The sequence below is a fragment of the Sylvia atricapilla genome, chromosome Z (genome assembly GCF_009819655.1).
Source record: "Sylvia atricapilla isolate bSylAtr1 chromosome Z, bSylAtr1.pri, whole genome shotgun sequence".
NCBI lineage: Eukaryota > Metazoa > Chordata > Aves > Passeriformes > Sylviidae > Sylvia > Sylvia atricapilla.
Genome location: NC_089174.1, coordinates 42340623 through 42368217, shown reverse-complemented (window position 1 = coordinate 42368217; position 27595 = coordinate 42340623). Strand labels below are relative to the sequence as shown.

General features: G+C 42.5%; 1 protein-coding gene across 2 annotated transcripts in view; it reads right to left on the bottom strand.

Moving 5' to 3' along the window:
• The window catches only part of PSD3 (pleckstrin and Sec7 domain containing 3), a 103619-nt gene that overhangs the window by 22560 nt on the left and 53464 nt on the right, over positions 1-27595 (bottom strand). Inside the window, exons 1-2 of one of the 2 annotated variants that reach the window (XM_066339220.1) lie at positions 17892-18276; positions 7602-7645 (exon numbers count right to left, since the gene is read on the bottom strand). In XM_066339220.1, the coding sequence (XP_066195317.1) occupies positions 7602-7645; positions 17892-18050 (203 nt within the window). In that variant the 5' untranslated portion in view covers positions 18051-18276. Of the gene's footprint in view, positions 1-7601; positions 7646-17891; positions 18277-27595 lie in introns of those variants that run through there. The other variant, XM_066339219.1, reaches the window with a different exon arrangement.

Here is a 27595-nt window from a genome sequence, read left to right as displayed (position 1 = left end):
AGGAAGCTTCAGTTCACCTACTTCACCAGCACAGGACACAGATTTTCAATAAAGCCCAGGTTTCCATTAATGTCTCAAAACAAGACTTCAAGAGTGTTCTCTGTCCTCCAACTTCGTCTATTTTTAATTCTACCTATTTGTGTGCTAAAATAGGAAATATTTGCCTGCTGGGTTCAGCTGAAAAATCCCCAATTTCTTCCTGAGTTCACATGTAGATGAAAAGAATTAAAATACCACAGATCACTGTGGCTTACCCCTTAACTTAGCATATGAAACACAGACTCTACCTCTTTTTCTTTATTTTCTTCTGCAGACTAGCATAAAATCAGTCATTTAAAAATAAAAACTACACTACGTGAATTATGCTATCTTTACTTTGGAAACAAAATGCTGCTCAAAATGTTACTTATTAGGGCAATATATTCCACATAGCTCCTGGGGACAACAATGCAAGTCACAAGCATTGCCTGACTAATAAATACCCTTTTACTTGTCACAGGCAAAGGTTAAAAAGGACTAGGCAAACTAGAAAATAAAGGGTGTCCATCACAAGAGTAGGGCAATGTTTTCAGAGAACAGGCCAGATTACAAAGTAGCCCTTCATCCTTTTAAGTCTGCATACTTTCCCCTCCAGGTGACTAGGAAAGGTGTGTCAGGGAGTTATGAAGGCTGTCACTGGAAAGCTGTGGTAGCAACACTTCCTGAGACCAGCATCGGATTTGAAAAGAATTTATCATTTAAGCATAATGATGGCCAATATTGCCAACCCACTGGGGAACAACCTCAAGTTGCTGCATCTTACTAGACCCAGATGATTGATAGAGAGAGTAAGCTCAGGCACATCTTCCAAACACATTATTATGTTCAAAACCATATATTATGTGAGGATTAGCAAGGAATGTATCAATCCAGAAGCTCCTTTAGGGATTCACTTCTACCAAGGCTGCTTATAGGAATGACCATTCAAAAAAGTATCCTCCAAGGAGTGCAGGCTACAGCAACAAATCTATCTTATTATCCTCGGCTCCTGCAAAGGAGGTTCATTATCACTTCCTAAAACTACCTGAAAGGAGGTTGTAGCCAGGTGGGGGCTGGCCTTTTTTCCCAGACAACCAGTGACAGGATGAGAGGACTCAGCCTGCAGCTGTGCCAGGGGAGGTTGAGGTTGGACATCAGGAGAAATTTCATCACTGAAGGGTGGAATAAACTTCCCAAGGAGATGGCGGAGCCACCATCCCTGTAGGTGTTCAAGAAACAAATGGTTGTAGCACTTGGTGCCAGTGTCCAGTTGAAAAGGTGATGTTCAGTCAAAGGTTCCACTTGATAGTCTTGGAGATCTTTTCCAAACTATATCGTTCCAAACAAAATGATTCGATGATTCTATGAAATGGTCTTCATAGAATAACTTAGTCTAAGGAGGTAAAAGGATAAGAGACTGGTTTCACAACAGGGACACCAAATCCAGAAACATGGGCACTGTATTAGTGAACTCTGTAGTAGCAGGGAATGTTCCCAAGCATTTGACTTTGACCATCTCATATGAATTATAGAAATATAGTCAAGGAGGTGCACCATATCTTCATGATGTTGTCTTGTAAGGTCTTCTAATTAAGAGGAAAGAAACTTTTACTTGAAGACCTGACTCCTGCAAGGAAGAGCAGTCCTTGCATCTTTAGTCTACTAATATGTGCTTTTGCACTCCAGCACAGAAAGTTCTCAAACATTTTTCATTAGTCAAAGCAATAAGGACTTCTTCAACTACACTTTAGTTGAAGCCCTCTCCCAGTTGAAAAAGTGTAGGCACTTCTGACAATTTTGTTTGTCCCCACCCTTCATGGGTCCACTACACTCACTAGCCACTGTGTGTTATGTGTTTCTTAGATATATGTCCATTCCAGAAGCAAATTCTCTCAACATGAGTTTGAGGCACTTAATCCAGACTAAAACCTCTCAAGGGGCATAAGCACGCAGGCTGATTTGTCACACAGAAGTGCCTTGTGAATTCTTGGATTTCGGCCAAGGACACAGCAGATTTCTCCTTGTCAGCAGAGACCAACTGCAGTAAAAGGCTTAACACTTTTTTAGAATAAGCTACCCCCTTTGGAGCTATGGAAGTGAATTACTGTATACTAATCAATTGCCCTGTGGGAATATACTAGTGCCCTTAACAAAGCAGTTGCAGTGGTGTGATGAGCAATCCTATGGGGATCCTGGACACCACTAAGAGCTGGAGGCAGTGCTCTTAAACTCAGCACTTCTAGGGCAGCTGTTAAAACAGGAATTCCTCAAAAGACACGGTGGAAAGGACAAAATAGCATCTGCTGTCATGAATGCTGGCAGCACTGAACAAAAATGTAACTGGTCTTTTGTTCTATCATGAAAATGGGACATCCTTAAGACTAAGAAGCTTCAGGCATCTCCGAGAGCTGAGTGCTCTGACAATATGCACGAGGGAAAGATGTACAAGTCACTCTGCAACAGAAGGGAGACAGAGAGGCAAGAAGGACTCATTACAAACAAGAAACGAATGAAAACCAGGGGAACTGAGACTCATTTATTCAAATACTTCATGTTTAACTTCAGTGGTCAAATATAAGAAGAAAGTAAAATGATTTGGAGGAATGTCAAAGTAGCAAAAAATGCTCAGTCAATGTTCAGAATGTCAAAGTTCAGCAAAAAAAGTATTAGCTTTTCCTCAGGTATCTTCCAAATCTTGTTGAATAGATTAGTCCCAAATACTGTTTATCAGGGATTTGAGCTTACTTCTAGCAAGCCATTAGGGTACTTCTGCAAGAAGGAAATGCAGAGAATTCAGGGGGCATCTGGATACATAAACCTGAAAACTGATCTTTGCTTGAAACCCTATACTGTAGGGAATGTGACCACCTGCCCATCCTCAGATGGCTCTCACAGATCACTCATGTGCTGTAACACCCCCAGCGTGAAGGCCTCCAGTGATGTGGGTAAGAGTCAGTGAGTGGCCATGTCTGTGCAGGTAAGATCAGAGTCATGGATGCGGTGTGACGCAGGCGTAACTCAGGTCCTTTTAAAGGGCAGGACCACTGCTTCTCTCTTCCATTCCACACAGGACATAGCACAATCATCGTGCCTTTAGGGGGGAAAACACCACAATGCTTCCACAACACATTTCAGTCAGCAAACCACCATCATGAGGGTTTAATTAGGGTTACAGAAATCTTACAAGATCTTCTGCCCCTGATTAGCACAGGAAGATCATTCCCTGCTCTGGGACTGAAAGAATTCCTCTGGTGACCCCTCGATGATGGGTGAAAAGGGTTGATAGCTGCAAAACTTTTTTTAAGTCCCACTTTCCATTCATAGGAAATGGGACCTACAGTGTCTCTGCTCTAAAGGGCACTGGTGACAGGGAAAGGTTACCATCTGTAGAGTTTCTCTAAGACTCTGCTGATGGCACATGATGTTTGCAAGGCTTCCCAAAACAAGGAGCTTCAGTTCCACCTCCATAAGCCTCTCTCTTTGGAAACAGACCTGCAGAGAGAGCAGTAACCAGCCCTCTGACTTCCCATGAGAACTACCACACCAAAACCAGGATCTGCTTGTGCTGTCACTTGCAGTCAGCATTGAAAAAGAAATGTCTTCCTTCCCAAATACATGATAACTGACAACTAGGAAGAGTTTGCCCCTTATTCTTAAACACAGAGATGTAAAAACATAAAAATCTAGATGCTGCCATTTTGGTGAAAATAAGCATTTTCTGCCTCTCCAAAGAAGACCCTGTACAAGGAAGATCCATTTCTGTCTTCTGGGAGAAAAGCACCATCCAGTTCTCTCAGTAACAAAATCATTTCTGTACACTTCATGGTCTGATTTGAGGGTCTGCCTCAGAGAGCTTTGATATCACTGATCTGGAACAATGTGGTCAAACCCTTAATTTTTAAAACTCTGCTTTGTCTCTGCATTTGTTCAAATAACAAACTTGTATGACAGAGCAGGAGGCTGAGTTCATCTATTTAAATATTGTAACTGAAAAAAAAAATCAGGTTTGTAACAGGCATCTGTGGAATTAACAGCATCTGTATTAGGAAACTGACTTAAGAGAAGTTTTGGCATCTTTTCCAGAGGGAGGAGAGAAAAAGAAGAGAACCAGGTTGAGTACCACCTGACCCTGCCCTAAAACTAATCAAGAAGTTGCAAACAGGAAACATCCTGGAGACAAAAGTTAATTATAATAGGGAGAGATTTCTCAGTTCGACCTAGAAAAAGGTGAGCTTCAGCACGGATGTCTTTATAACTACCCTGATTTCAGCATCACAGTTTGATTTGGCAGCATCGCTTTCCCACTATCACAATCTGAACGACCTGTTTTGTTTTGGCTGAAAGGAAATAATTTTTCAGTGTAGTCCAGAAGAACAAAAAAATATACCATATCGCTGTAAACTTCTCTGGATAGAGAGTTGTGTAATTGGCTAGTTAAAAACCAAGTAATACTCCTGAAAACTACACCATTCTGCTGAGAGGAGGATTTTGGGACACAACTGGCTCAAATGCAGCCATTTGGCTTAAGTAATTTTGTAAGCAGTGCTTTGGGAGTTTATATATTAATTCTAGATCAGCTATTTTAAGATGATGATTTTCTTTTATTCCTATTACCTTCAACAGTAAACAGACACAGTATTACAAACAAAGGAAAAACTATAATGGCCACCACAACTTTTCCATGTAGACATTATGCAAATATAACATATTTAGTTCTCGCACCTTTGTAATCAAACGGATTTTTCTTTTTCAGCTTAAAGCTGACAATGATCAATGTGAAAGCCAAAGAATGAGTAACAACTAAAAACCTTGGGACAGTGAAGGGATGTTAGGAGGCCAGGCAATCTCTTTGCCTCTATAGTTGGTTCTTCTCTTCCTAAACCATTCCAGACAGAACAATCAGTTCATAAAAGCCTCAAATGAAATTATTTCTTTAGTTTATCCAGGCAAACCTGTGCTTTGGTTTAAACTGATAGAAAAAAAATTTAAAGGTTGATTTCAAATTTCCCTTGTTTCAAATTTAAGCCCATCCACAACAGACATGAAGAACACTTCACACCTCTGGGGCTTGCAGTGTGGAGCAGAAGTGTGCTTTCAGGATCCCACATTCACCAGTTCAGTGTAAATTCCAGGTCAGATCTCTTTATTTTACAGATTATGGTATGTGATTCACTTCTAACTTTGTGGAGAACTTGAACCAGGCATTACTGCAGAAGAAAAACTTTAATGCAATTTCCTCTTTAGAGCTGTACTCAGCCTTTCCTGTTCAAAAAGGATAAATGGACACTCCTACTAAAAGTCTCTGGAGAACATCTGCTGATTAAGGTGTCACTTCTCATGATTACAAAACTGAAGTCAACAGAAGACTTTTCTTTGCGTGGGCTTTGGATCAGACTATAATTCTACTGGAAATGTACTGCAAACTGTTTAAGATGATAACACATCTAGCTCACAACTAGTAAGATAAGGATTGGATAGCAGTCTTTCCCTATCTTGTGTTTCACCATTGCTCTTTCCTGCCTATGGACTTACTGATAGCCATTAAATCACTAAATAATGTACTTCCAGAGCAGCTCTTACACCTTTGCTTAGCTCATGAGTGTCTTAGATCCTCAAAGGATTTCTGGCTGGAGGAAAAGCATTCCTTCAAAATGCCAGCATTGAAGGAGAGCTTATACTGACGTTTGCAGTTCTATCTTCACCTTTGCCTTATCTCCCACTTCTTACCCTGCCAAGTACATCAGGGAAGCAAAAGAATAATCTTTGAAAGGGAGAGAGGATTTTCTTTGGTCCCATTAGAACAAAACTGACCATGTCTCCTTCCCATTCAGCTTTCTCTGCAGATCACAACAGCAGAACAAAAGAGTTATGTGCCTCCTCCCTCAAGCTCAGGCAGCCCAGGGCTTCTTGGGATTATTACTTTATATGAACCACACATCTCTATAAAAATGAGAGAAGTATCTTCACACTTCCAGCCAGTACTCTCAGCTCTAAAGATACAGACTGTGCCCAGAAGGAGCTTTGTTTCTCATCATGGAAATTAACTGCATCATCAGTCCTAGCTACATGTCAGTCTCAGATTGGAACATACAATTGGCACCTTTGAGCATTCTCCTGTAAAAGGTCGCTTTATATCTATACAAAGCCTTATTTAAGAAGGAGTCTGAATTATCCCTCTTCTAGCCTGCTTGGAATTTTCTCCCAAAGGACATGGACTGGACTACATAAATGCCAAAGCAGTGATCACCTATACAGGACCAATATCTCATAAATCACCTTGACTGAGGTTCACAGGAGCAGAGCCAGCTCCCATCTGGAGGCTGCCCAAATGTATTAGACATGATACAGTCTCTTGGCAAGAGCTGGAGGAAAATTCTGACATTGAGAAAGCCATATAATGGATTCTGCTGGTTTTAAAGTACCTGTGACAGTGCCTGGCAAACAGCTTTGGTGTGACATGTAAGATTCACACAGTGTGTTCCAGGTTCAAGACAGTCTGTGAAATTGTCTCCCATCATGACTTGATGCTCATCAGAGATGGCACTTCTTTCTGATTCCCATTAATAGCACACCTTTACTACTCTGGCATTACCTAACACATTCCTGAACTGTGACAGCAATCCCACTTGGAACAGCTGCCCTTGTAAGGCTGCACACGCCCACAAGAAATTTGTTTGCACATCATGAACTTAAAACAATGAAGATCAGAAGCCACTGGGCCGGAAATACCTATGGTAGTTGCTAGAACTTCTAGCACAAGAGGTGCAGGAGCCTGCATTCCAGACATACATTGTTGCCAAGAATGTGAGGTTTCAGATATGTAAATATATGCAGGGAAATAGCTTTATACAGATAATATATATAAAAGACATAATTTTCCTATTTTAGACCAAAATCCACTGTTCTGCAAGAGGCAAAATCAAAAGGAGGCACTTCTATCATTCCTAGCATAACCAGACCACATGAAACCGAAGCACAGAGAAATGTCAGTTTTAACACAATCAGAAAGTGAAGCTTTTTCCTGATTGCAGCATTTACATAATTAATAAGTCTTAGCTTGTCAAAAGCAACTAAGGATAGGAGGGAGTGATATTGGAACTTTGCCCAATTTATCATCTTTCACCTTAGGTTGTTGTCAAGTTATCCATAGTTATTCAGGAGACAAACCAAGACAATAAACCAACAGCAGGAAACTCAATCCAAGAAGTGTGTTTCTATTCAGAGGTTCTGACACAATGAACAGAAAGATAAAGGGAGACGTCAACTTCTATTTTATTTATAAAGTCATAGAACAACAGAGGATTTAATTTCTCTCTTTTTAGGCTGAAGTTTCCTACTAAATGAAATGTCCTCTTTCATTACAAATGCAGTTGGCTCCTATTATTAACCCCTCCTCTTGCTGGAGAAACAGATGAGGCTGTATTGCCAGGTCATTCATTAGCAAAAAAGCAAACTCATTATGTACGCTGGCTATCTTCTACAGGCTTTGGAGCCCACACAGACAGTGACATAGGATGTATAAACAGATTACTACACAGGTACTATTGTTAAACTTCTAGTTTCTACAATAGAAGCATACTTACACTGCCCATTCCAACTTCTCATTCTTGATTGAATTGTAGAGGGCCTGCAAAGGGAGAGAAATGAGATGGAATTATTGTTTGACCCCTCCCACCACATATATTAACATGTTGAGCTAAGATACCCAGCTAGTATCTGCAAGCAAGCCATCGCTGATCAAGAAAGTCCCATATCTGCTAACGCCAATGTGAGAATCTTCAGCAGAAATTTCACCTAACAAAAAAATACTGAAGGCATGTTTTGCGATTACAGTAATTTTCTCCAGCAGGTTATTTGTGGTTTGTGTTTTGTGCCTTTTTAAGAACACAGAATCATGGAATAACCAAGGAAGGGACCTTAAGACCATCTAGTTCCAACACTCCTGCCATGGGCAGAAACACCTTTCACTAGGTCAGGTTGCTCAGTGCCTCGTCCAACCTGGCCTTGAACACTTCCAGGGATGGACATCCACCGCTTCTCTGGGCAACCTGTTCCAGTGCCTCACCATGCTCACAGTTAAGAATGTCTTCCTACCATATAGTCTAAACCTACTCTATTTCAGTTTGAAGCCATTGCTCCTTGTCCTTTCCTTACATGCACTTGTAAAAACTACTTGCAGGCTGCCTTCAGGGACTGGAAAACTGCAATTAGGTCACCCTTAAGCCTTCTCTTCTCCAGGTTGAACAATCCCAATTCTCTCAGCCTGTCTTCATAGGAAATGTGGTCCATCCACCTTACCACCCTGGTGTCTCTGTTCTGGACTCACTCCAACAGTCCCATGTCCTGCCTGTGCTGGGACCCCAGAGCTGGATGCAGGGTTCCAGCTGGGGTCTCACCAGAGCAGAGCAGAGCGGCAGAATCCCCTCCCTCCCCTGCTGCCCACGCTGCTTTGGATGCAGGACACATTTGGCTTTCTGGGCTGGGAGTGCCCATGGCTCGGCCATGTCCAGCCTCTCACCCAGCAGCACCCCCAAGTCATTCTCACAGGGCTGGTCTCCTTCTGTTCAATCCCCCAGCCAGTGCTGACACTGAGGGTTGTTCTGACCCAGTTATGGCATCTTGCACTTGGTCTTGTAAAACCTCTTGAGATCCCATGCACCCACTTTTCTATCTTGTCCCAGGTCATTTGGATGCCATCTCATCCTTCAGCTGTGTGTCATCTGCAGATTTGCTGAGGGTGCATCTGATCCCTTCATCAATGTCATGAATGAAAAAATTAAATAGCACTGATCCCCATATGAACCTGAGAGACACCACTTGCCACTAAAGCCTATCAGGAGTCATTGACCACTGCCTTCTGGATATAACCATCCAAGCCACTTTCTTATCTATCTAACAGTCCATGCATAAAATCTACCTCTCTGCAATTTAGAGACAGGCACATTGTGAGGAACTCTGTCAAAGGCTTTACAGAAATCCAGATAAATTACACATGTAGCCCCTCCCTTGTCCACTAATATGGTCACTCCATCATTCAAGGCCACTGGGTTGGTCAGGCAGGACTTGCCCTTGGTGAAGCTGTGCTGGTTGTCTTGAATCACCTCCCTGTTCTCCACGTGCCTTAGCACAGCTTCTAGGAGGATGTGTACCATGATATTCCCAGGCACATGGTGAGGCTAGGAGGTCCCTGGTTGCCACGGTTTTCCCTTCTGCCCTTTTAGAAAATGAGTACAATGTTTTCCCTTTTCCAGTCACCTAGGACTTCACCATACAATGGTGAATTTATTACTAAGGGGACTTTACAAATACCATGGAGAGTGGCTTGACAACTACATCAGCCAATTCCCTCAGGACTCTGGGATACTTCTCACTGGTTCTAACAGTGTTAAGTACATTCTAGCTCCTCAGGTCATCATGAATCTGAACTTCACTTAAGTTTGTAAAAGCCACAAGACTATGGCCTTGAAATTCAAGGTTCAGTCCTATTCCTGACACTCAATGAACCTTTCTGTCAATGGCTTTAATGGGGACTTCAAGATTTCACCATATGGACCAATCCATGAAAATTTGCCAGAATACCTATCCAAAGTCCCTGAGGCTCAGAGATACCCAAATGCTTTCCCAGTCACATACCTAAACATAAACATATTCAGTTTCTAAGTGCAAAACAGAAAATGAATGTTAAGCAACTTTTACGCTTGAAGATCACTATTTCGGACTGTTGTTCATTAACACCGTTCCTCTTTTAATTCACAGGAAAGGTGCCCAATAGGCTTGTCACCAAAGGTAACAGTTCTGGTTTTGACACAAGCCTGCAAAGAAAAGGATCTGAAACCTGACTTAAAACTGGGTGAGTATCAGGCAGTTGGGATGGATTTTTTTTTGAAAGCACATATATCAGTTGGCTAAGTATGTCTTACTTCAGCCCTCCAGGAGTTGATGCATACAACGATTAAACTCTTGGTATTGCTACAAGCTAATGGAGTTCTTCAAACAGGTCACTTAAGTGAAGTATTTCGGTATGGAATGTCCCTGATTCTCACATGTAAAATGCGCATTTGTAATTCACCTTATATACATAGCTAGATTTACTCCCTCTGGCACATAACTCCCACACAGCCTCAGAATATGTTAACGTGTAGAAGAACTGTTGATGCACATGATTAGCAAAAAGTAGCACATCAAGTATGAACAAGCCTGAAAATCACATACTATATTAACTATGACATAATGCTCAACAGAAACAGTAACATTTAGACAGCTTTAATGCTGACCCAAACTAAAAATAATTTGGAAACTGGAGAATTGAAATTAGTCTCTTGTGCATATGCCACAGCTGAATTCACATGAGCAATACCATGACCATATCCCACTCTTCATCCTGTCATCCACTGGCTCCTTTCTGAATCTGGAAGTCTTATTTGAAGACCCTTAATACCTGCTCTGTGGAAATCTGGCTTAACTGAACCATACATAAGCAGATCAAACATTATCATGGTATAATTGACCTCATGCTGATGCTACACAGGCAGCAACTCTTGGTCACAGTGTTCCAAGAAAGTAGGTTTCTCAGAGCAATACAACAGATATGAACACCAGGAATAATCATGCCTCATCCTATTGACACTAACCTAGCAAAAAGAGGGCCTCACCACTAACTGAGTTTCACTGTGCCATTCAGAGAAATTCGATTAAGTATTTCCAAGTCTGGAGTGTATCTCTACAGAACCTATCTTCTCTGAAGTCGTATAAGGAGCTCTGAACCAAAGGCAAACAGCCAAAGGTGAACAGATGGGCATCTCTGGCAATTTGTAGGCATTTGCTCGATTTTCATGCGAAACCTATCAAGAGATTTTAAGACCACTCTGCAGAAAGCAAGCAAAAGAAAGAGCTATTATTTCTTCTGCCAGTTCAGCAGAATTAGACACAACTCCATTTTTGTATACAAACAATTCTAATTGGTACTGGTTCCTGCAGTCACCGAGCATTTCTTACATGATTTGGTTAAAGCCCTTGTCTTATTATTTGACTTATTCTTTTCTTTCTGCTATGACTAAAATATTCTCTTACATTTTGAGCCAGAAAATTATTTCCAAATACAAAGCAAAGAGGCTGCATACTTCCTCCAGCTGCCTTTCCAGTTTTTCAGGAGCAGAAATTTTTTCATCATCTACTTTAATGAGTTTTAGAAACAGCAAAAACCTGGCTTGAGAATACCCATTTGTTGCCCTCTGGATCAAATGCCTACAAGATTGGGTCAAAACCTCTGAAAATTAACACCTGCCCTGTGCAGGTTTTTATGAGATTTCACTGCTAAGCACATCTCTAGGGATCACTGCAGCCAAGGAGCAGAACACACAAAAGCAGCAGTCCAGACTGGTGCAGGGATAACAAATGCCCCAGGCTTCTACCTTGTAGAAAGAGAGCTAGGTTTGTCCTAACCTATACTAATGAGCCAGACATTGTCTCACCTCTTTCGGGAGTAACAGACACCAACCCAGTCATAGGCCACACATCTCACCAAGGACATGGTGTCCCCCACAGACCATCAAACAGAGCGTGTTGAAAAGTTTCTGGTATTCATGAAACACAAAGAAAATTGCAGAGAGTATGCACAGCTTGGGCAGCAGCATACAAGGCATGTTCTGTGTGTCTACCAGGCATGTTCACTGAGACCTCAGCAAGCAGACCTCCCCGGGGATGCAAATACTTGAGTTTTCATGCCTGTCCCCCAGCCTCTCTCTCCGGCAGAGACTGCTGCGAAGGCTGCACACTTGCTACTGAACTCACTAGACTTTCAGACCTGCTTTACGTCACTTCTCCAAAATAATTTATACTTTAACACTTTCCTGATGTCTACCTGGGCTCTCATACATTCCAGAGAAGCAAAATTTCCTCCTGCCACGTTTTGCAACCAGAAGCATGCATGCACAACACAGCACCTGCTCTCTGATTTACTTCATGGTTATTTCCCAAGGCCCTGATTTAGACAGCAGCTCTTTTCAATAGACATTTCTCCAGAGTATGACTAAATCAAACAAACTTGGAGACAAACACTTAAATGCTTCACTAAATTGCAACAAAGCTCATCAGAGATTATGGCATGGTCATGACTTTCATTGTATTTAGCTAGCTGCAAGGACAGGTTTTATTAACTTGTGTTTTGTCTCTGGGAAATAAAAAAAAAAAAAGAAAAAGAAAAAAGCTCTCATTTAAAGCAGTCTTACTGATTTCCTACCTGCTAGCCTGGGAAGTGTTTGGCAAATTTGCTATGTAAGACAGAAAACAAGAAGTTGAACCACAGCAGTGAATGACAGAATGAATATTGCATAGGTATCACCTTCCAAGCTGGACCGATACCAGTCAGAAAGTGGAAAGACTTTCTATCTCTTTTGTTACCCAAGGCTACTCTAGACAGGATCCAAACCACCAGATACCACCAGTGGAATGGTGTCTGACTTCAATGCTTCGACTTTTATGCCTGTGACCCAGAACACAAAGACCTACTCCTTAGAGCTTTACGGCATTTCCCCTTTCTGGTAAGAGTTGATCTCTGGGTCCACCACACCTCAAGCCCCACAAGACTGTTAGCTCCTTGGAGAAACAAGTGCAATTTTGAAGGAAGAATAAAAGAAATTGTCTGCTGCATAAAGCAGAACAGTATGCAAAATCCTAGGTACCTTCCCTGTTTAAACTCCAATGCTGTTTCCCACAGCTCAAATTTGGCCCCTAGAAGACTGCAGTGTAAAAAAAAAAGTGAGATGTTACATGTTTGTGGGATTTGTTTCTAATTGTTCCTAAACTAGGTAAGATACACTTTGCTTTTAAATGGAAGGCTGTAACTCTAAAAAATTGCTGAATTTCACCCCCATTTTCCCTTTGGTAAGCAAGTAGGTATGCAAAAATCCTAGATTTTCAAAAACTTTCACTAGTTGGTACTTTTATGCCAATTGGAAAGAAAAGCCAAACTATGGAGAGAATACTTCTGAAAAGTCCTGTTTATTTTACAAAGCTACCAAGAGAAAAAAGGTCATTCACCACCCTCACCTCCCTCAATATCTTGTCACATGCACAAACTGCTGGACCCATTTAAAGAGGCTGCTCTTGTCACCTGCCAGCTGCCAGTAATGCTTTGAGTCAGCCTCTGCATGCAGAAGCAGTGCACAAAAGAAAGGCACAACCAGGTGTGTACACAGGGATAAAGACATAGGAAATTACCCAGATACTGAGAGTGGTCAATCATCTCAGTTAGAAGTAGGCACAGGGCCTGCAAAGCCCAGCCAGTAGAGTGCAAGATGTTTGAAGAGATTCCAAGGCACTTTACAATTCCTCCCCTCAAAGAGCAACATAGGGATGGTTCTTGAAGCAAGCTACTGACTTTCTATTTGCACTAACCCATGCAGAAAAGCCTGCCAAGAGAGAAAGGAATACACCACACATTTTTTACACCTGCTCCACGCATAGCAGAGGAGCCAGAAACACCTGCTGTGAGACAGCAAATAGGCAAAACCAAAACTAAGTTCAGAGACAGCACTGATGACCCAGACTGTCTTTTCCAGTTCTTGTCTCCCATGGTCTTTGCTCACACCCAGTTCTTCCCTGATTTTTGGAGTCACTGTTGGAGGAATGATCATCTGACCATTGCAGAGGATAGCCTGGGTGGCTTTTGATGCCCCCAGGACAGGGATGCATGTGTGCTCTGACGCAAGCCCTTGCCACATTCTCCTGCTACCACTGCCAGAAGCAGTCCTGCCTGGATACACTTCTACTCCTCCAGCTGATAATGGCATAGTTGACTCCAAGCAGCAAGGAAGCCCCAGATACATGTCTGGGAAAAGACATGCTCAGTCTTTTCAGTCCCTCAGTCACTCAGCACCTGTCCATTGGCTTTGCCCGTTGGAGCTGAGCAGACATCAGCATCAGCTCTGGCTCCTGCCAAATGAGCTTACTGGAGAGAGAAAAAACAACTTTAGTAGCAGAACTCTACAAAAATGAAACAGGTAACAGAGGCAACAGATACTAGACATCACAGGTGTCTGCATGGAGTCCTAATAGGTGTTCATGTACTCATCCTTTGGACCTCAGCGTAGCTCTGTATCATTGCCTTCTGCTAGGCCTGGAGCAACATGTTGCTATATGCTATTAGTAGCTTGCTGATTTTGTGACTGCCTGAAGGCTGGCCCTCACTCAGAATACAGATCTATACTACTCCACCACCTGTTATTTGCCATCCTCCCTCAAAACCCAGATCTTGACATTTTCTCCCATCCTCATGCACAGATCTGTAACACCTGGCAAGGGGAGGATAAAGGTTCTGATCACTGAGTGCCTGTAGCTCACTGCCAGATTCAAAGCCCACACGCCGTCAATTTCTCATGCATCTTCCCCCATTCTGATGGGGATGCAGCAAGGATGACAGAATAGTACTCCAAAAAGCCTGTGCATTAGTTCATGGCATCTCATGTCTGCTGATATTGCTCTCAATTTTAAATTCCACTGGTTTGTACAACAAACGTTCTTCTAACAAGCCAGCATACATTATTCATAAAACAGCACAGAGCTGTTCAGCAGCATATGGAACCGACGAATGTTGTTTTGGTGTAGGAGGAGATAGGGTTGATAGGAATGCTTTAGGGGGAAGGAAAGGAGATCATTTCACCCAGGGAATTTCAAGTGCGTCACCAACTGGAGGAGAACATTTCGAAGAGAAACTCCTCTGTTAAAAATCTGGAGGGGGAGGGGGAGAACTAAAAAAACAGGAAAGAAAGATTGTGCCAGATATATCACCGTAAAACATAAAAGGACGGTTAGCTGCGGCTCCTGAGAGCCAAGAAATTAATGCCACACATGAAATGCGTCCTCTGTATAGATACACACGGCTTGCTAGAAAAGATTTTTTTCTGTCCTTGCTGAAGTGTTTCATCAGTGTTATTATAAAGGCAGCATACTGAATTATTACTGAAAAATAGAGAAAAGGCTATAGAAGTATTTCTTGATAGTGGAGCATTTACACAGCCTATTTCAAACTGTTTTATTGGCCCTGTGCATTTGCAGGCAGGACAGGTCCAAGTACTCAGCAATTCAGGCCCTGGCTACAGAAAAGAAGTCTGCCAGAAAAAGAGACTACTGAGCATGCTGGGTCACACAGATGATCTTAAGATCCTTTGACTCACCTTGCATGCAATCTGGACTGGTGCCTGCCTCCCAGAGAACAATGGTACAGAATTCACAGTATCCTTTTCACAGGTTCTCCTGCTGGTCTAAAGCTGCAGTGCCTGCCTGTAATACATGTCCAGGATGCATCCTCCTAGTGAAGCTTGTCCACACGGACGCACTACCTGATTTGTGTCAAGGAGATGAAAGGTACTTGGGCTACCTAGCTTCTCTGACACTGACAGCAGGCAGACCTCATTTGCGGGCACCATGTTGGTGCTTTGTTCATACTAACTAAAGCCTGAGGATACATAATACTCTCTAGCTTACCAAAACAGGCTGAGTTACATTAGCGAAAAGTAAAAGAGGAGTATGTTTCTGAGGCACAAATGGTTAAATCTATCTCCTGTCCAAAGTCAGCTGAAACAATCACAGAAAGAGGTCTTGAGCATTGCAATCACTTTATATGGGGAGTAGATAAAATACAAGGCATTCCAGACACAAAAGAGGGAGACACACCCACAGAAACATGAAGAGGACAAGTCTACAAACCAAACCTTACTTAATACTGAGGAGATCTACATGGCATCAGTGTCCAGAAAAGCCCAGCCTAGAACTGAAGGCATTTCTTGAGAAGTGATGGGCAAACATATATGCACAGTAACACCGATAAAAAGAGCTCCTTTACCACACAACAGATTAACAACTTTGAGGTTCTTCCACAAACACAACAGTATCAAAGATCCATAGCTCAGTTATAAATCAGTTCTTTAAATCAGTGATGTCTTAGCAAAATAAATGGGCAGACAAAGATCAGAATGGGGAACAGAGAGATGGAAAGAGAAGGAATGTCCAAAATCACGAGACCAATCACTTGCACAGCTGCTTATCAACCAGGCAGGCACCACTGAAGGGAATGCTGGGATCTTCTCAGCCCCCCCCAACACAGCTTTTACAGATCTTAGATGCCCTACAGATATAAAAACCTTCGTTTGAAATAAAGAAACAGCACAAGAAACTGAAGCAAAGCTGCAGTGCTCTTCCCAGCTTATTGACAAAGGCAGGAAAAGAAGTAGATCTCTCCAACAACAACAACCTACAGCACTTAGAAGGAGGAAATGTGAATTCCACAGAGGAATAAATACAAAGCTTTCATTACTGCAGTAGCTAGCAAATTGTGTCAGACACCATTCCTGGGAGAAAGTTCCAGCCCTGAGGACACTACACCATGCATATACAATAGACACAAAGCCCAGGAGAGGGAAGATACAGAGATTAGGTAATTCATCCAATTCATCCAAATGTCAAAAGACTTGAGTTTTTATCATATGCAGAAGAGTTTTCATGTATAAATCCTCCCACCAAATACTGTGCAATTATTCCCATGCTTAGGGTGGAAGTGTTCAGTAGAGCAGAGTCCTAGAGCACCTGAAAGACGCAGCCTTTACTTTGGTATTTGTTTGAGAAGCACATACTGCATCAGCAACAGCCTCAAAATGATGGCAATGCTATTTCTCTGCCCCAACTCAGCAATACACTATTTCTCAGACATGGTTTATAAGGTCCTGAAAATAAAAGCTCATGAACTGAAAAAAATACTTACATTTATTTCTGGTTGCAGTACCCTGTGATTTAAGTTACACAGCTAAGGCTCTGAAATGCCATACAACCTGTAAGCTAACAGAGAGTGATCTGCTAGGAACTACTGTGCAGCACTGGGGTTGTCTTTTCAGCACAGCAGAGGAGGATTCTCACAGAACTGATAAGAGATTTAGGGAAGGGACACTACCGGAAGATCGATGCATGTGCCAGCTTTGCATGCACATGGATCCACAAAGCAGTTAAATGCTTGGCTGATGCTCTGAAATATTGATTCAGCACACCTTTGGAAGTGGTTGTATCTTTTAATCCCAAGGTCAGTATCGAGTGGCAATAAGAACAAAATTAGAGGCATATTTTGGTCACTGCATGAAGTTCAGCCAACCCTTGGAGACATGGAGCACCTTTGAGAGAGAGACAGCTCTTAAAGCACTTGCCAGGAGTTCCTAGGTGCCTCTCAGTTATTGTGCGGGAGAGAGAGATGAGGAAAAAAAAAGACACTGCATGGAGTGGGGGTTGTTTGCTTAGGAACTGAATAACTGGGCTGGGCTGGGTGAAGGGATGCTGCACACAGTCATTGTAGCAGCTGGGAATAGCCTGTGCTACCAACCATTACAATACATTAATGTATTCCTACACATGCACAAACTATGCCTTCCTAATAAATACTTGACAGCAATATTTAATCATGCATGCAAGTGAGACAGTATTTTCACCTCGTATCCACATCTACTAAACCACAGAGCAGTAGATAAGGAGTAAAAATTATTTTTCTACAGAAAACAATTCCTATTAAACCAATAATCCCAAGGACATCACCTGCCAACTCTGGCACGTTTCCCAAGCAGACCTCCAGCTAGCAGTCACTAACAAGTTTTCCCTGTTTACTATTGCACCAAGCTCAGTGACACGGCATTCAACTAAGACCCGATCACTGTACCACCAGAGCTCTTTCACCTTCAGTTCTCTCCTCAAATGCAGAGATTTTTTTCATGACCTGACAGTAATTCTGTGATCACTGCAGATCAGCCAGAGCCCTCAACTCCTCCAAAGCATAACCTTTCCACAACACCAACCCCACGCCTAACCAAGCAAAACGGTACTAGTATTTAGTAATTTACCTTGCTTTCTTTAGTAGAAAACTCAGAGGAGTTGGAGATCTTCATAGATTTTGACCGATGGGACTGCCGCCAGAGAGATTCTTCTCGGGAGTATTTCACCGAACCTGTGGCTCTCACCCGGACTTTGCTGGTGCTCTGAACACTGTTAACTCCAATCATTTCCAAAAGCAAGTGTATGGGATTGGAAAGGAGAAAGCTAATGAAACTTCCCAATCCCCTGCAGAGGAACTGAAAAGGTTACGACTGGAGAGCCCAGGCTCAAGCAATTGGTGTTTGCTTAAAGCACACTATGCTGTTTTCTCCAGCATCTTCAGGCACAGTGCTTGGAGCCAGCCTGATTGTTCCAGGCATTGCTCACGTCACTGAACGGGAGGAAAAAAAAGAAAAAGAACGAGGCTGATAGAAACTCCTCCCCTGCTCTGCTCCGCTCCCCTCTACAGCATCAACTCCCCCTTCATACACACACCAACAGTGAGAGGGAGAGAGGTGGAGAGAAAGATGCTGGAATAAATGCCAGCAGATCAAGCAAGATATTCATTTTCAGTTCACGTGGCCACACTTCCCTGCCCGCAACAGCCTGCCATGCTCATTACTGCCTGCAATAACAAAGAACACTGCAAAAAGAGTCTTCAATCACCTGCCAGCTACAGCCTTTTGGATGTGAGAAATACTGATGGATTCTCAAAGCACTGGAGAAATGAGTGAAAACCCACAACACCACAGAAATGTACTGGCAAGCCCCAGAGAGACAAAACAGCAAATTTTCCACAAGTGTTTGCACTCATTAGCCAGAGTCCTCAGGATGCTTTCCCAAGGTGGAAGAGAGAGCAAGACCACTTTCACACTCTAAAAGGGGCTTAGGAGAAGAGAGATGCCTTTCCCAAAGTGATCAGTGCAAACCAGCAGAAGAGTTGTGAACAAGCACCTAGGGACTCATCTCCCCACTCGACAGCCATGAGAGCTATAGCCATACCCCTACACAAGCAAACCACATGTTCCAGTGGCTGACCCCACAAGTGATGCAGCTCCCAAGTGGCACACTGTTTCTCTCTTGGGGCAAACCCATACAGCCCAGTGATGGGAGGGCCACTACCACTGCCAGAGGCATGGCTCCAACCCACAGGAGCCTGCCCCAGAAGCCAGGCATGCTCTCCGTGCACGGAGCCATCTGCCTTCATGCAGTGGGCAAGGGGAGACTGAAGCCAAAAGCAGCTAGTACTCTTACTGAGGGGTGGATACACTAAATATGGGAAAAGAGATGTTTACCTCAGTGTTGCAAAAGCACCATCATTTCTGGCTCCTGGAGACCCAGAGTGCAGCAGACTGTGCATTGCCATGGCAACGTGCTCCAATGTGTGATAGAGAGAGAGAGAGAGAGAGATTGCTGTGCTGTACTCAGCTCAGCACAGGATCGTGACAGCTGCCTACACACACCGGACAGGTGGAGCAGCTTGTGTGAGCAGCAAGGCAAAAGCGGACAATGGGGACATTGTCCAACACTCAGAAAAGGCCAACAGTTTGTGCAGAGGGTGCATGAGGAGCTGGAAGACTTGCAGCAAGGCTAACACCAGATTCAGCAACCTGCCCCATACCACCAAGTAGCACAGCAGTAGTGGTGCTGAGTTGTGGGAGGACATGGGGGCTATCATCCCACCCACACCAAGACACAGGGAGCAAGTCTGTACACTCAGACACTGCTGCCTGGTGTGATGAGGTGATGTCCCATGCTGAGATACACCAGGCAGCCAAAAGCTGCGTGAAGAGGCTCCAGTCTCCATTCACACCTGAGTCCCGTCCATGTCTGCCAAGCCATGTGAGAGTTTGTTTACCCCACGTCAGGAACCCAACAGCACCCAGGGGTAAATCAAATCCATGTGAACTAAGTGAACTTTTCCCCTAAGTTACATCTTCCCAGCCTCTTGCAATCAGAAATTTACACCCTTACAGGTGTGAATGGGTAGACAGCCACATGATGGTCCTAGGTGCATTTTTGCTCAGAAAAGATGCTGCTGTCTCCCCAGCAGGCAGTAGCCTTTCTGACAGCATTAACCCTTTGCTCATGTTGCCCCCAAGGATGCTACAAGGTGCATATCCTTCCAACAGACTGAAATAGATGTGGGCCCAGCTGAAGGACAACAGTCAGTGGAACAGGGAACAAGCTACCTAAATATCAACACAAAAACTGTCCCTGGGGTAGGAAACTTCTGATTCCTCATAGATTTTGCCTCCATCCTGCTTGAGGCACAGACACCTTTCCTTCTGGCCAACAAGAAAAACACATTTTCATTTTCACAACAGTCAGATCTAGCAAGCCCATTCCTACACATTAAGATCAAATCCCAAATGTGCACCTTTTTTACACAAACCTGTCATTGCTAGAGGATAACTAAAAGGAACCTTTTTCTCTGGCAATAATCATGCCCTGAGTTACTTCTGCCACTTCGCAAAAAAGGTTTTATGTTACTTAACCCATATGAAATTATCCACTGCTTGTGGGAAAGCTTTTCAAAGAAAATCTCTTCTTAAAGGAAATTTGCACTGCAGTCAAACTGCTCCAGATGAGCTAAGCAGCAGGTCCTGACAGGTGCTATGTAAATGGCCACAAATCACTCTCCATCCTAGCAGCCCCCTGCCTAGCAGATTATTCTTGCTCTCAGATTTATAAGGCAAACTCCCCAAGCACCCTCAACAGATCTGAAATAATTATACTTCCTAAATATCACACACAGACCTAGGCCAGTGTCAATTACACAGAGCAATTTTATTATTAAACACAAGCTAGACTGAATCAAAGCAATATTTCTCTTCTGTTGCCCACAGCACCATCACTGCTGCCTAACTGCAGCAGTTCATCTAGCATTCTCTGAGCTGAAGTTAGCAGATCCTCAGGTAAGACAGGAACCTTACTTCAGAAAGGAACAATTCTGTATCTGCAGCAGTCCAAAACTCCAAGGACGACAGAATGTTCTTTCTTCTTTTTTTTTTCCTCTATTTGGTATGGAAAACAGTTCTCACAGCTCACACTCTCCCAAAGATCCTGAGATAATGCATTTGAAGCCTTAAATATCTTCAGATTGGGGATTCAGTTTAGATTTCATCTGTGTCTCTGATTTTCATCTGCAAGTGATAATAAAATCTTGTACTCCTGACTGAGCCAGTATTCTGTGTACACACTGACTGTTATTCTGGGGAAAGACCATGCTTCGACATTAGAGAAGACCCACCATTTTAGAAATTAGTATGCACACAGGATTGATTTATGTCTGTAACTGAGCAACAAGGATTTCTGAGATAAAAGTGTTTTGTTAACATAAATAGAAGACAGAAGAGATGTTTTTAAAGAGGGGCTGAAATAGCTGCACAGTATCAGAAAAATCAGAGCTGACCATACCCACGGGACCCTCCCAGAGTATCAAGAATTCAGGATCTCCCTCTTGTACAGAGGTCAGCAAAGAGGTGGTAGGAAAGGGGCAGAATGTAAATATTCTTTTAGTCAGTGACACCAATGGGGTGGCCAAAAGGACTGTGACTCTATATAGAGACCTTCCCTATCAGTTCCTCTGAGGAACAAACCATAAACCAGCAGGAAAATTCTAGACTTTGAGTCAAAACAGATGCAGAAGCAAAAAAACAGTCTCTATCATTCCTTCCATTTCATCCTTTTAAAACCATACAAAAGCTTTTCTCTTGTCACAAGGCACTATGTCAGACCCCATCACCCATAAAGGAAATGGGCAGCTGTTCCAACTTACCCTGAAATAAGCTCATTCCCATCTGTTCCTCCCACCAGTCAAGTTTCCCTGGGAGGCAAAACGTACTCAGTCCTTGCTTGGTCTTCCTAAAATCATTCAGCAAATCAACAACACAAGAATAAAAACTGCAGAATTCAAAGAAAAATTCAATATTGGCTTTTGGGATACAAACCTAAGGACCACATTACTGTATCTAAAGAACTCCAAGGTCCTTAAACGAAGACACATTAGCATCATTTAAGCCTGATGTCAATGACAAATACAAACAACACAGGCTGACAAAATACATAAACACATGCATATTGATTACTTAAAACATACCCTCAAAAACCAGTAACGCATTTGTGTAGCACAGAAAGACAAAACTATTCAATGCTGCTATAAAATGCTGGTTGTTGAATAACAACATTAGATCTTTCCTTCACCTTTTCCTCTTTCATTTTTTTTTCCTTCTTCCCAAGACAGGAAGGAAAGGAAAAGTTAATTCTGATAGATAAGCTACTCTTACACAATGGCTACATAACTAGAGTTTAAAACTGAACAACAGTAAAATTCCTGTAATATTAAGGTAACAATTTCTGAGGCCTGCTGACTAGGGGAGCTGACAATCAAGATTAAATCTAAATGTCTCCTGTGAACAGCAGAAATACTAAAGCAGCCACTTCATTTTTTCTACATGCACATTCAACAGGAATCTTAGCAGGGTAACAGCTAGAATGGTGGGAGAATGATAGATGACTGCATGAAGGCAACTGAGCTATCTCTGGTTTAGGCTACATGAGAAGAAGGCTAAAAGAGCATCCACAACCAGCAGCTCACAGTCCCAGCACAAGTCTTTACAACTGACTCTTTACATCAATAAGCACCTAGAAGTGAGCAGAATGACAAAACCACAACGACTGGTGGAAGATCAAATGAATCCTGGTATCACTTTATTTCTGGGATCCACACTGCATCTTGTGCCAAAAGAAACCATTCCTAAGGTAAGTGCCCTGCTGAGAATGATAGGAGATCACAGGCTCAGTGAAAACAAGCCATTGGATAATAACAGGGATGCAAAGAATTGTGCACCCTGTTATGCTGATCAGCACTGCAAGTGAAGAGATGCCTTCAGCCATCTTCATGTTCCTTGCAGCAGATCTGAAAACAGCTGTTTGACAGACTAGCTGTTGTACTTCCTGGAAAAGAACTATAGTATCCAAGGGGAAAAGTTCCTCTTCATTAATTCCTCCTTTTAGGAATTATCATCTAGTATCAATACAGCTCACAGAAATGAAGTGAGCCATGTGGTAGCAAACTAACACAGACCACCAAGTTCCTTAAGTTAAAACTCACAAATATAGCTACAGAAAACAGCAGTACTTTAAACAAATCCATAAAAACATCAAAACTCTAAAATTCTGCATAGGTGTGACAAAAACTCAGAGGAAAGTGATTAAAGAAGTGATGTAAAACAAAATATTTTAGATCAGCTGCAAACAATCTCTGCCACTGTCCCTGAAGTGCACGTTTCAAGTCAACACCACTGAAATAAACCACTCACCCTAGAGATCTGAATAAAAATAAAAAGTAAAACAACCACCCTCCAAGGCTTCTCTCTGATTCAAACAGCAAACACAACAAATCAACAAAAGGAAAAGAGGAAAAGGAAGGGGAGGACAAGGAGATAAGGGTAGAGGAAGTAGGGGAAATAAAGAAGAGGGCAAAAGGAAGGGGCACAATAGGGAGAAGTGGAAGAAGAGAGGGGGAGCAAGGAAACTGAGGCCACTCTAAGCTCATCACAGGTTTCAAGTGGGTGTCACTGGTAGCTGTAGGCATTGCACTATGGAAGGAGAAAAAACAGGCATAGCCTTTCACATCCCTTTTCTCCACAAGTCTATGTACCTACGGAGTCATGTCCAGCTGTCTTGCCCAAAAAGCAGGTGAAATCCTTCCAACCTCTCCTGACATCTTCCAGAACCCATCCGTCAAAAGTAAGAAAACTGGTGCCTTGGATTTGCCCCATATTTGTAGAAGGATCTTGTGAATACTTAATCATCCAAGAAAGCGCAACCTCAGAAGGAAAGTAAGTATTTCATTTAAAATTACAGGAAAGGAGAAAAAAAATTCTGAGTGCAAGGAGCAGCCTAATACTCTTGTTTGAAAGAAAACAATGTAACTGGGTCTCAGAGAGAATAGTCCAAAGTCCAATGCTATTTGAAAGGTGTGACAACAAATGGAAGGAATACCAAAGATTTATACAACAATAATCCTAAAGCTGGTGGAGGAATGTTCTCTCTCTCTCTTTTTTTTTCTTTTTTTTTTTTCTTTTTTTTTTTAAGAAATTATATTCCTACTCCTCCTTCCCTTGAGATGCAGCACAGAACTTAAATTTCAAGCAAATCAGTGGGTGGAAGATCAAAGAATGTTTTTCAGAATTTGTTTTCTACCTACATGGAGGTGGGAGTAATATGTCATCGGGACCAAAATGCATATGTGACATTGTATTAGAGAATTCCCAGTCTGCAAAGAGCCCGAAATTCTTCTTTTAAAGTGGCAGAATGCATCATTCCTGGAGGTTGAGACCTGCTATGCATTTCAGTTACAGTAGAAGACAAGTGATGGCCTTGGCTATCTGACAGGCTGGAAAAGCCAAACATCAAATAATTCCCTTGTCTGATCAAGCTGGACAAGACACTACAGATAGCTTGCCTCCACAGATGAAAATTAACCCCCCAAATGCTCATTATAAGGCTGGTATTGAGCCATATAATTGCAGCCAGTAGCAATGGAAATTCTCAGCTGACTCTGCTTGGGTTTCACTCCTTGTTGGCACAAAAGCCTGGTAGGCTAGGTGAGATCTTTTGAATAACAACTGGAAAGTAAAGAGGTGAAAGGTTGAAGCAGCAAAAATAATTCAGAGGAATGCACACTGTCAAAGCAGAATAGGTCCATCCTGAAATCCAGCCTGCTTCCCAGTAAAATAAGCAATTGTTCGCACCACACCTAAACTATGCAGAGTAATCCTAATTCTTAGATTACCTCCAAAAAATTTGATGGTTTAAGCCTTGTTTAAAGTTCTGCTTCCCCTGCTCAGAGACACAGTTGGTACTATTTTCCCATTATGAGGCTTCCCTTAACTCAATACCTGGGTTTATTTGACTTGAGAAAAAATATATAGATTATAGATTTTTCTTTTTATATGCACTGAGGTATGTTCCTGAAATGCAAAAAAAAAAGTATATTTGCATTTTAACATGACAAGTAGATATCAGGAATCTCTGTAATTCAAGAGACACAAAGCAATACACATACTTTCATAACTTGGTCCAATTCTCAGTTCTCCTGAGGCATGCTTTAAATGGTTATTGCTCTTGAATAGGACAAATGACAACACTCAAAAAACTCCAAGTTGAAGGAAACAAAGGTTATCACGGCAGGAAGGTTCTCAGCAAGGATGGAGAAGAGTGAACACAAGCCAGGTGTTCCCAACAGTCACTACGGATCTGTGGCTCCTCTGAGAGTGAAAGGAAAGTATGCTTTTACAAACAACTGTTTAAGACAAGGATTCATGATTTCATCCTGCATTCCCTGACTTTTATGCTGGCAGATTAGACTCTGTTGTCTCCTAGCAGCTGGAAGGGGCCTTCTGTAACAGATCTTCTACTTCCTACAGATGAGAAATGGCCCAAAAATACTATTTCCAAAAGAAACATTTTTAAGAGAAAAAAACTTTATTTTGGGAAAGAAAAAAGGAGGCAGAGTTCTGTCTTATTCAGTGGAGCAAAGACACTTGGTCCTCTGCCTTTTCTGCCCACTACTGCAGGGTGTTACAGCAGACAGTGGGGTCCTCTTGGGGCCATCCTGGCATGCTGTCACATGCTTTCATCTCCCCGACCTCATCAGGTTTCCCTTAAAGGTGGGAATTTCTTGCCAAAGAGCCATGAAAAGAATGAAGAGAAAAACTCTGATGAGCACTCAGGGGGCACACAGCAGTCCAATTAGTGTGAGTTCCTCTCCACAAAGAGGGGCTGAGGCTGTGCAGGGATAAGTTAGCCACCTGATGCTCATTCTCTCTACTAAAAACCTGAAATTATTAGAATGGATGAAGTAAGATGCCAGTAATTCTTTTTATATAGAGTGTTTGCTTTGGAGGGCTTTAAAAGGGAATTAAAAAAAGAGGGAGAGAGAGGAGGCAGAAAGACAGTGGCAAAAAAACCCTTAATTAAAGTACAGGGAACTGACAGCAACATGAGATAAACCCTACTTTGCAGCTTCTATAGGAAATTGCATATCCCAGGGACCCTGATCATGAATTCAGATCATTTAGGAAATTAAGGAAATAATTGTTTCTTCAGCAGAGTTCAGCACCAGCAACTCCCAAGTTAATTTGGTCACTTCATTACAGTGCTTCTGCAGGAGACAAGGCCTACCTGAAAAACTGCCTTTGAGAAAAAGCAGATCTTCTATACAAGACTAGCATCTTATCTCCATCAGCAACCCCTGACAGGATAAGTCTAGCCAAGTCCCTGCAGAGCATCCCAGGTACCTCAGCATGAAGAAGGTTCCCAGATGATATAACAAGTCAGTGAAGAGCTACCTCCTGCCAAAAGACATACAGCCAGGTATGACTTCCCCACATCCAGTGTTAATGTCATGGGGCAGCACAGCTACCAGTCAGACCATGTCACAGGTTGGCTGACACCCCTGATTCCACAAATGAGATGTCTTGGACATGGTGAATGGAGAGGATGTTTACTTATGCAGGACAGGTGGTACTTTGCACACAGTCTAACAACAGAGTACCCCTCCCAGAACTGCCTAACAAAAGCAGGATCCATTTCCTCAGTGATGCCTTCTTGCAGGCTCTCTGTGGACCACAGAAGACCACAGAAGACATTCTCTCCTTACATAGGAAAGGTCTTGTAACTGCCACCTTCCTGGAGTGGAATCCCATATACCTTGTCTCAAGCTGACAAGAGGAAAATGTCATGACCAGCATCATACCAGCACTTTATTTGTGAGGACCACTCTGTCCTCAGGAGTTGAAGCAAGAATGTATGGCCAAAATTAGGCTCCTTCCAAGCCAATCTCCTCCTTACTCCAGAAAATCTTGTGAAGCCCAGCTTTGAAGAAGGCTATGGTCACACAGTACAATTTCCTAGCATATCATTGTGAAGATGGTATCACTACAGCAGATTAAAGCTGGTGCGAGCATGTGAGAAAGAAACCACCCCCACACTGTAATCATGAGGTTCTTGACACTGTAAAAATGTCAGATTGATTTTGTTTTCTTTCAAAGGAGGGAGTTCCTAGCCATGGCTTCCCCTTCTACATATATACGTGTGATGAGTACATGAATACCACAAGCAGACCCCATGGGGAGAAGTGCACTTTAAATCAGTTTGGTGCATCTGTCTTTATGGATCCTAACTTTAAAAGCAACCTCAGATCTGGCTAAAGGAGTGAGGAAAAAGGAGAGGCAATGAATCTTTGTGCAGACGAGTGGACAAAAGCAAAACCTTTTTCAATGTTAAATGAAGAGACAGCAAGACACAAGATGAGCAAGATCACATTAGTGTTTCCCATATTTACTTTCAAACCTGACTGAAATATCTGTACTCAAAGCACAGCTAGCAACACACAGAGAATCAAGTCATGAAGGCCTTGTGGTTTGTACCAAAAGTGTTCTCATTGTTGGAAAAAAACTTAATAAAACATAGAGATAGCTCCCCGACAGAGGTTAAAAAAAGGAGTGACTTGATCTAATGTCCCAAGTTTTCTGAGCCTGATCACACAGAAGTGTGTACCTCCTCAGGTGTTTATGTGTGCCCCTTGATATGCTATTTTCCTATCCAGACAAAACACTCAGGGTCACACTCTACACACTCCATCCATTCACTACAGGGTGAATGGATGACTGAAGTCAACGTTTGATTGATGCCTGTCAACCAGCTGTTCTGGATAGCCCAG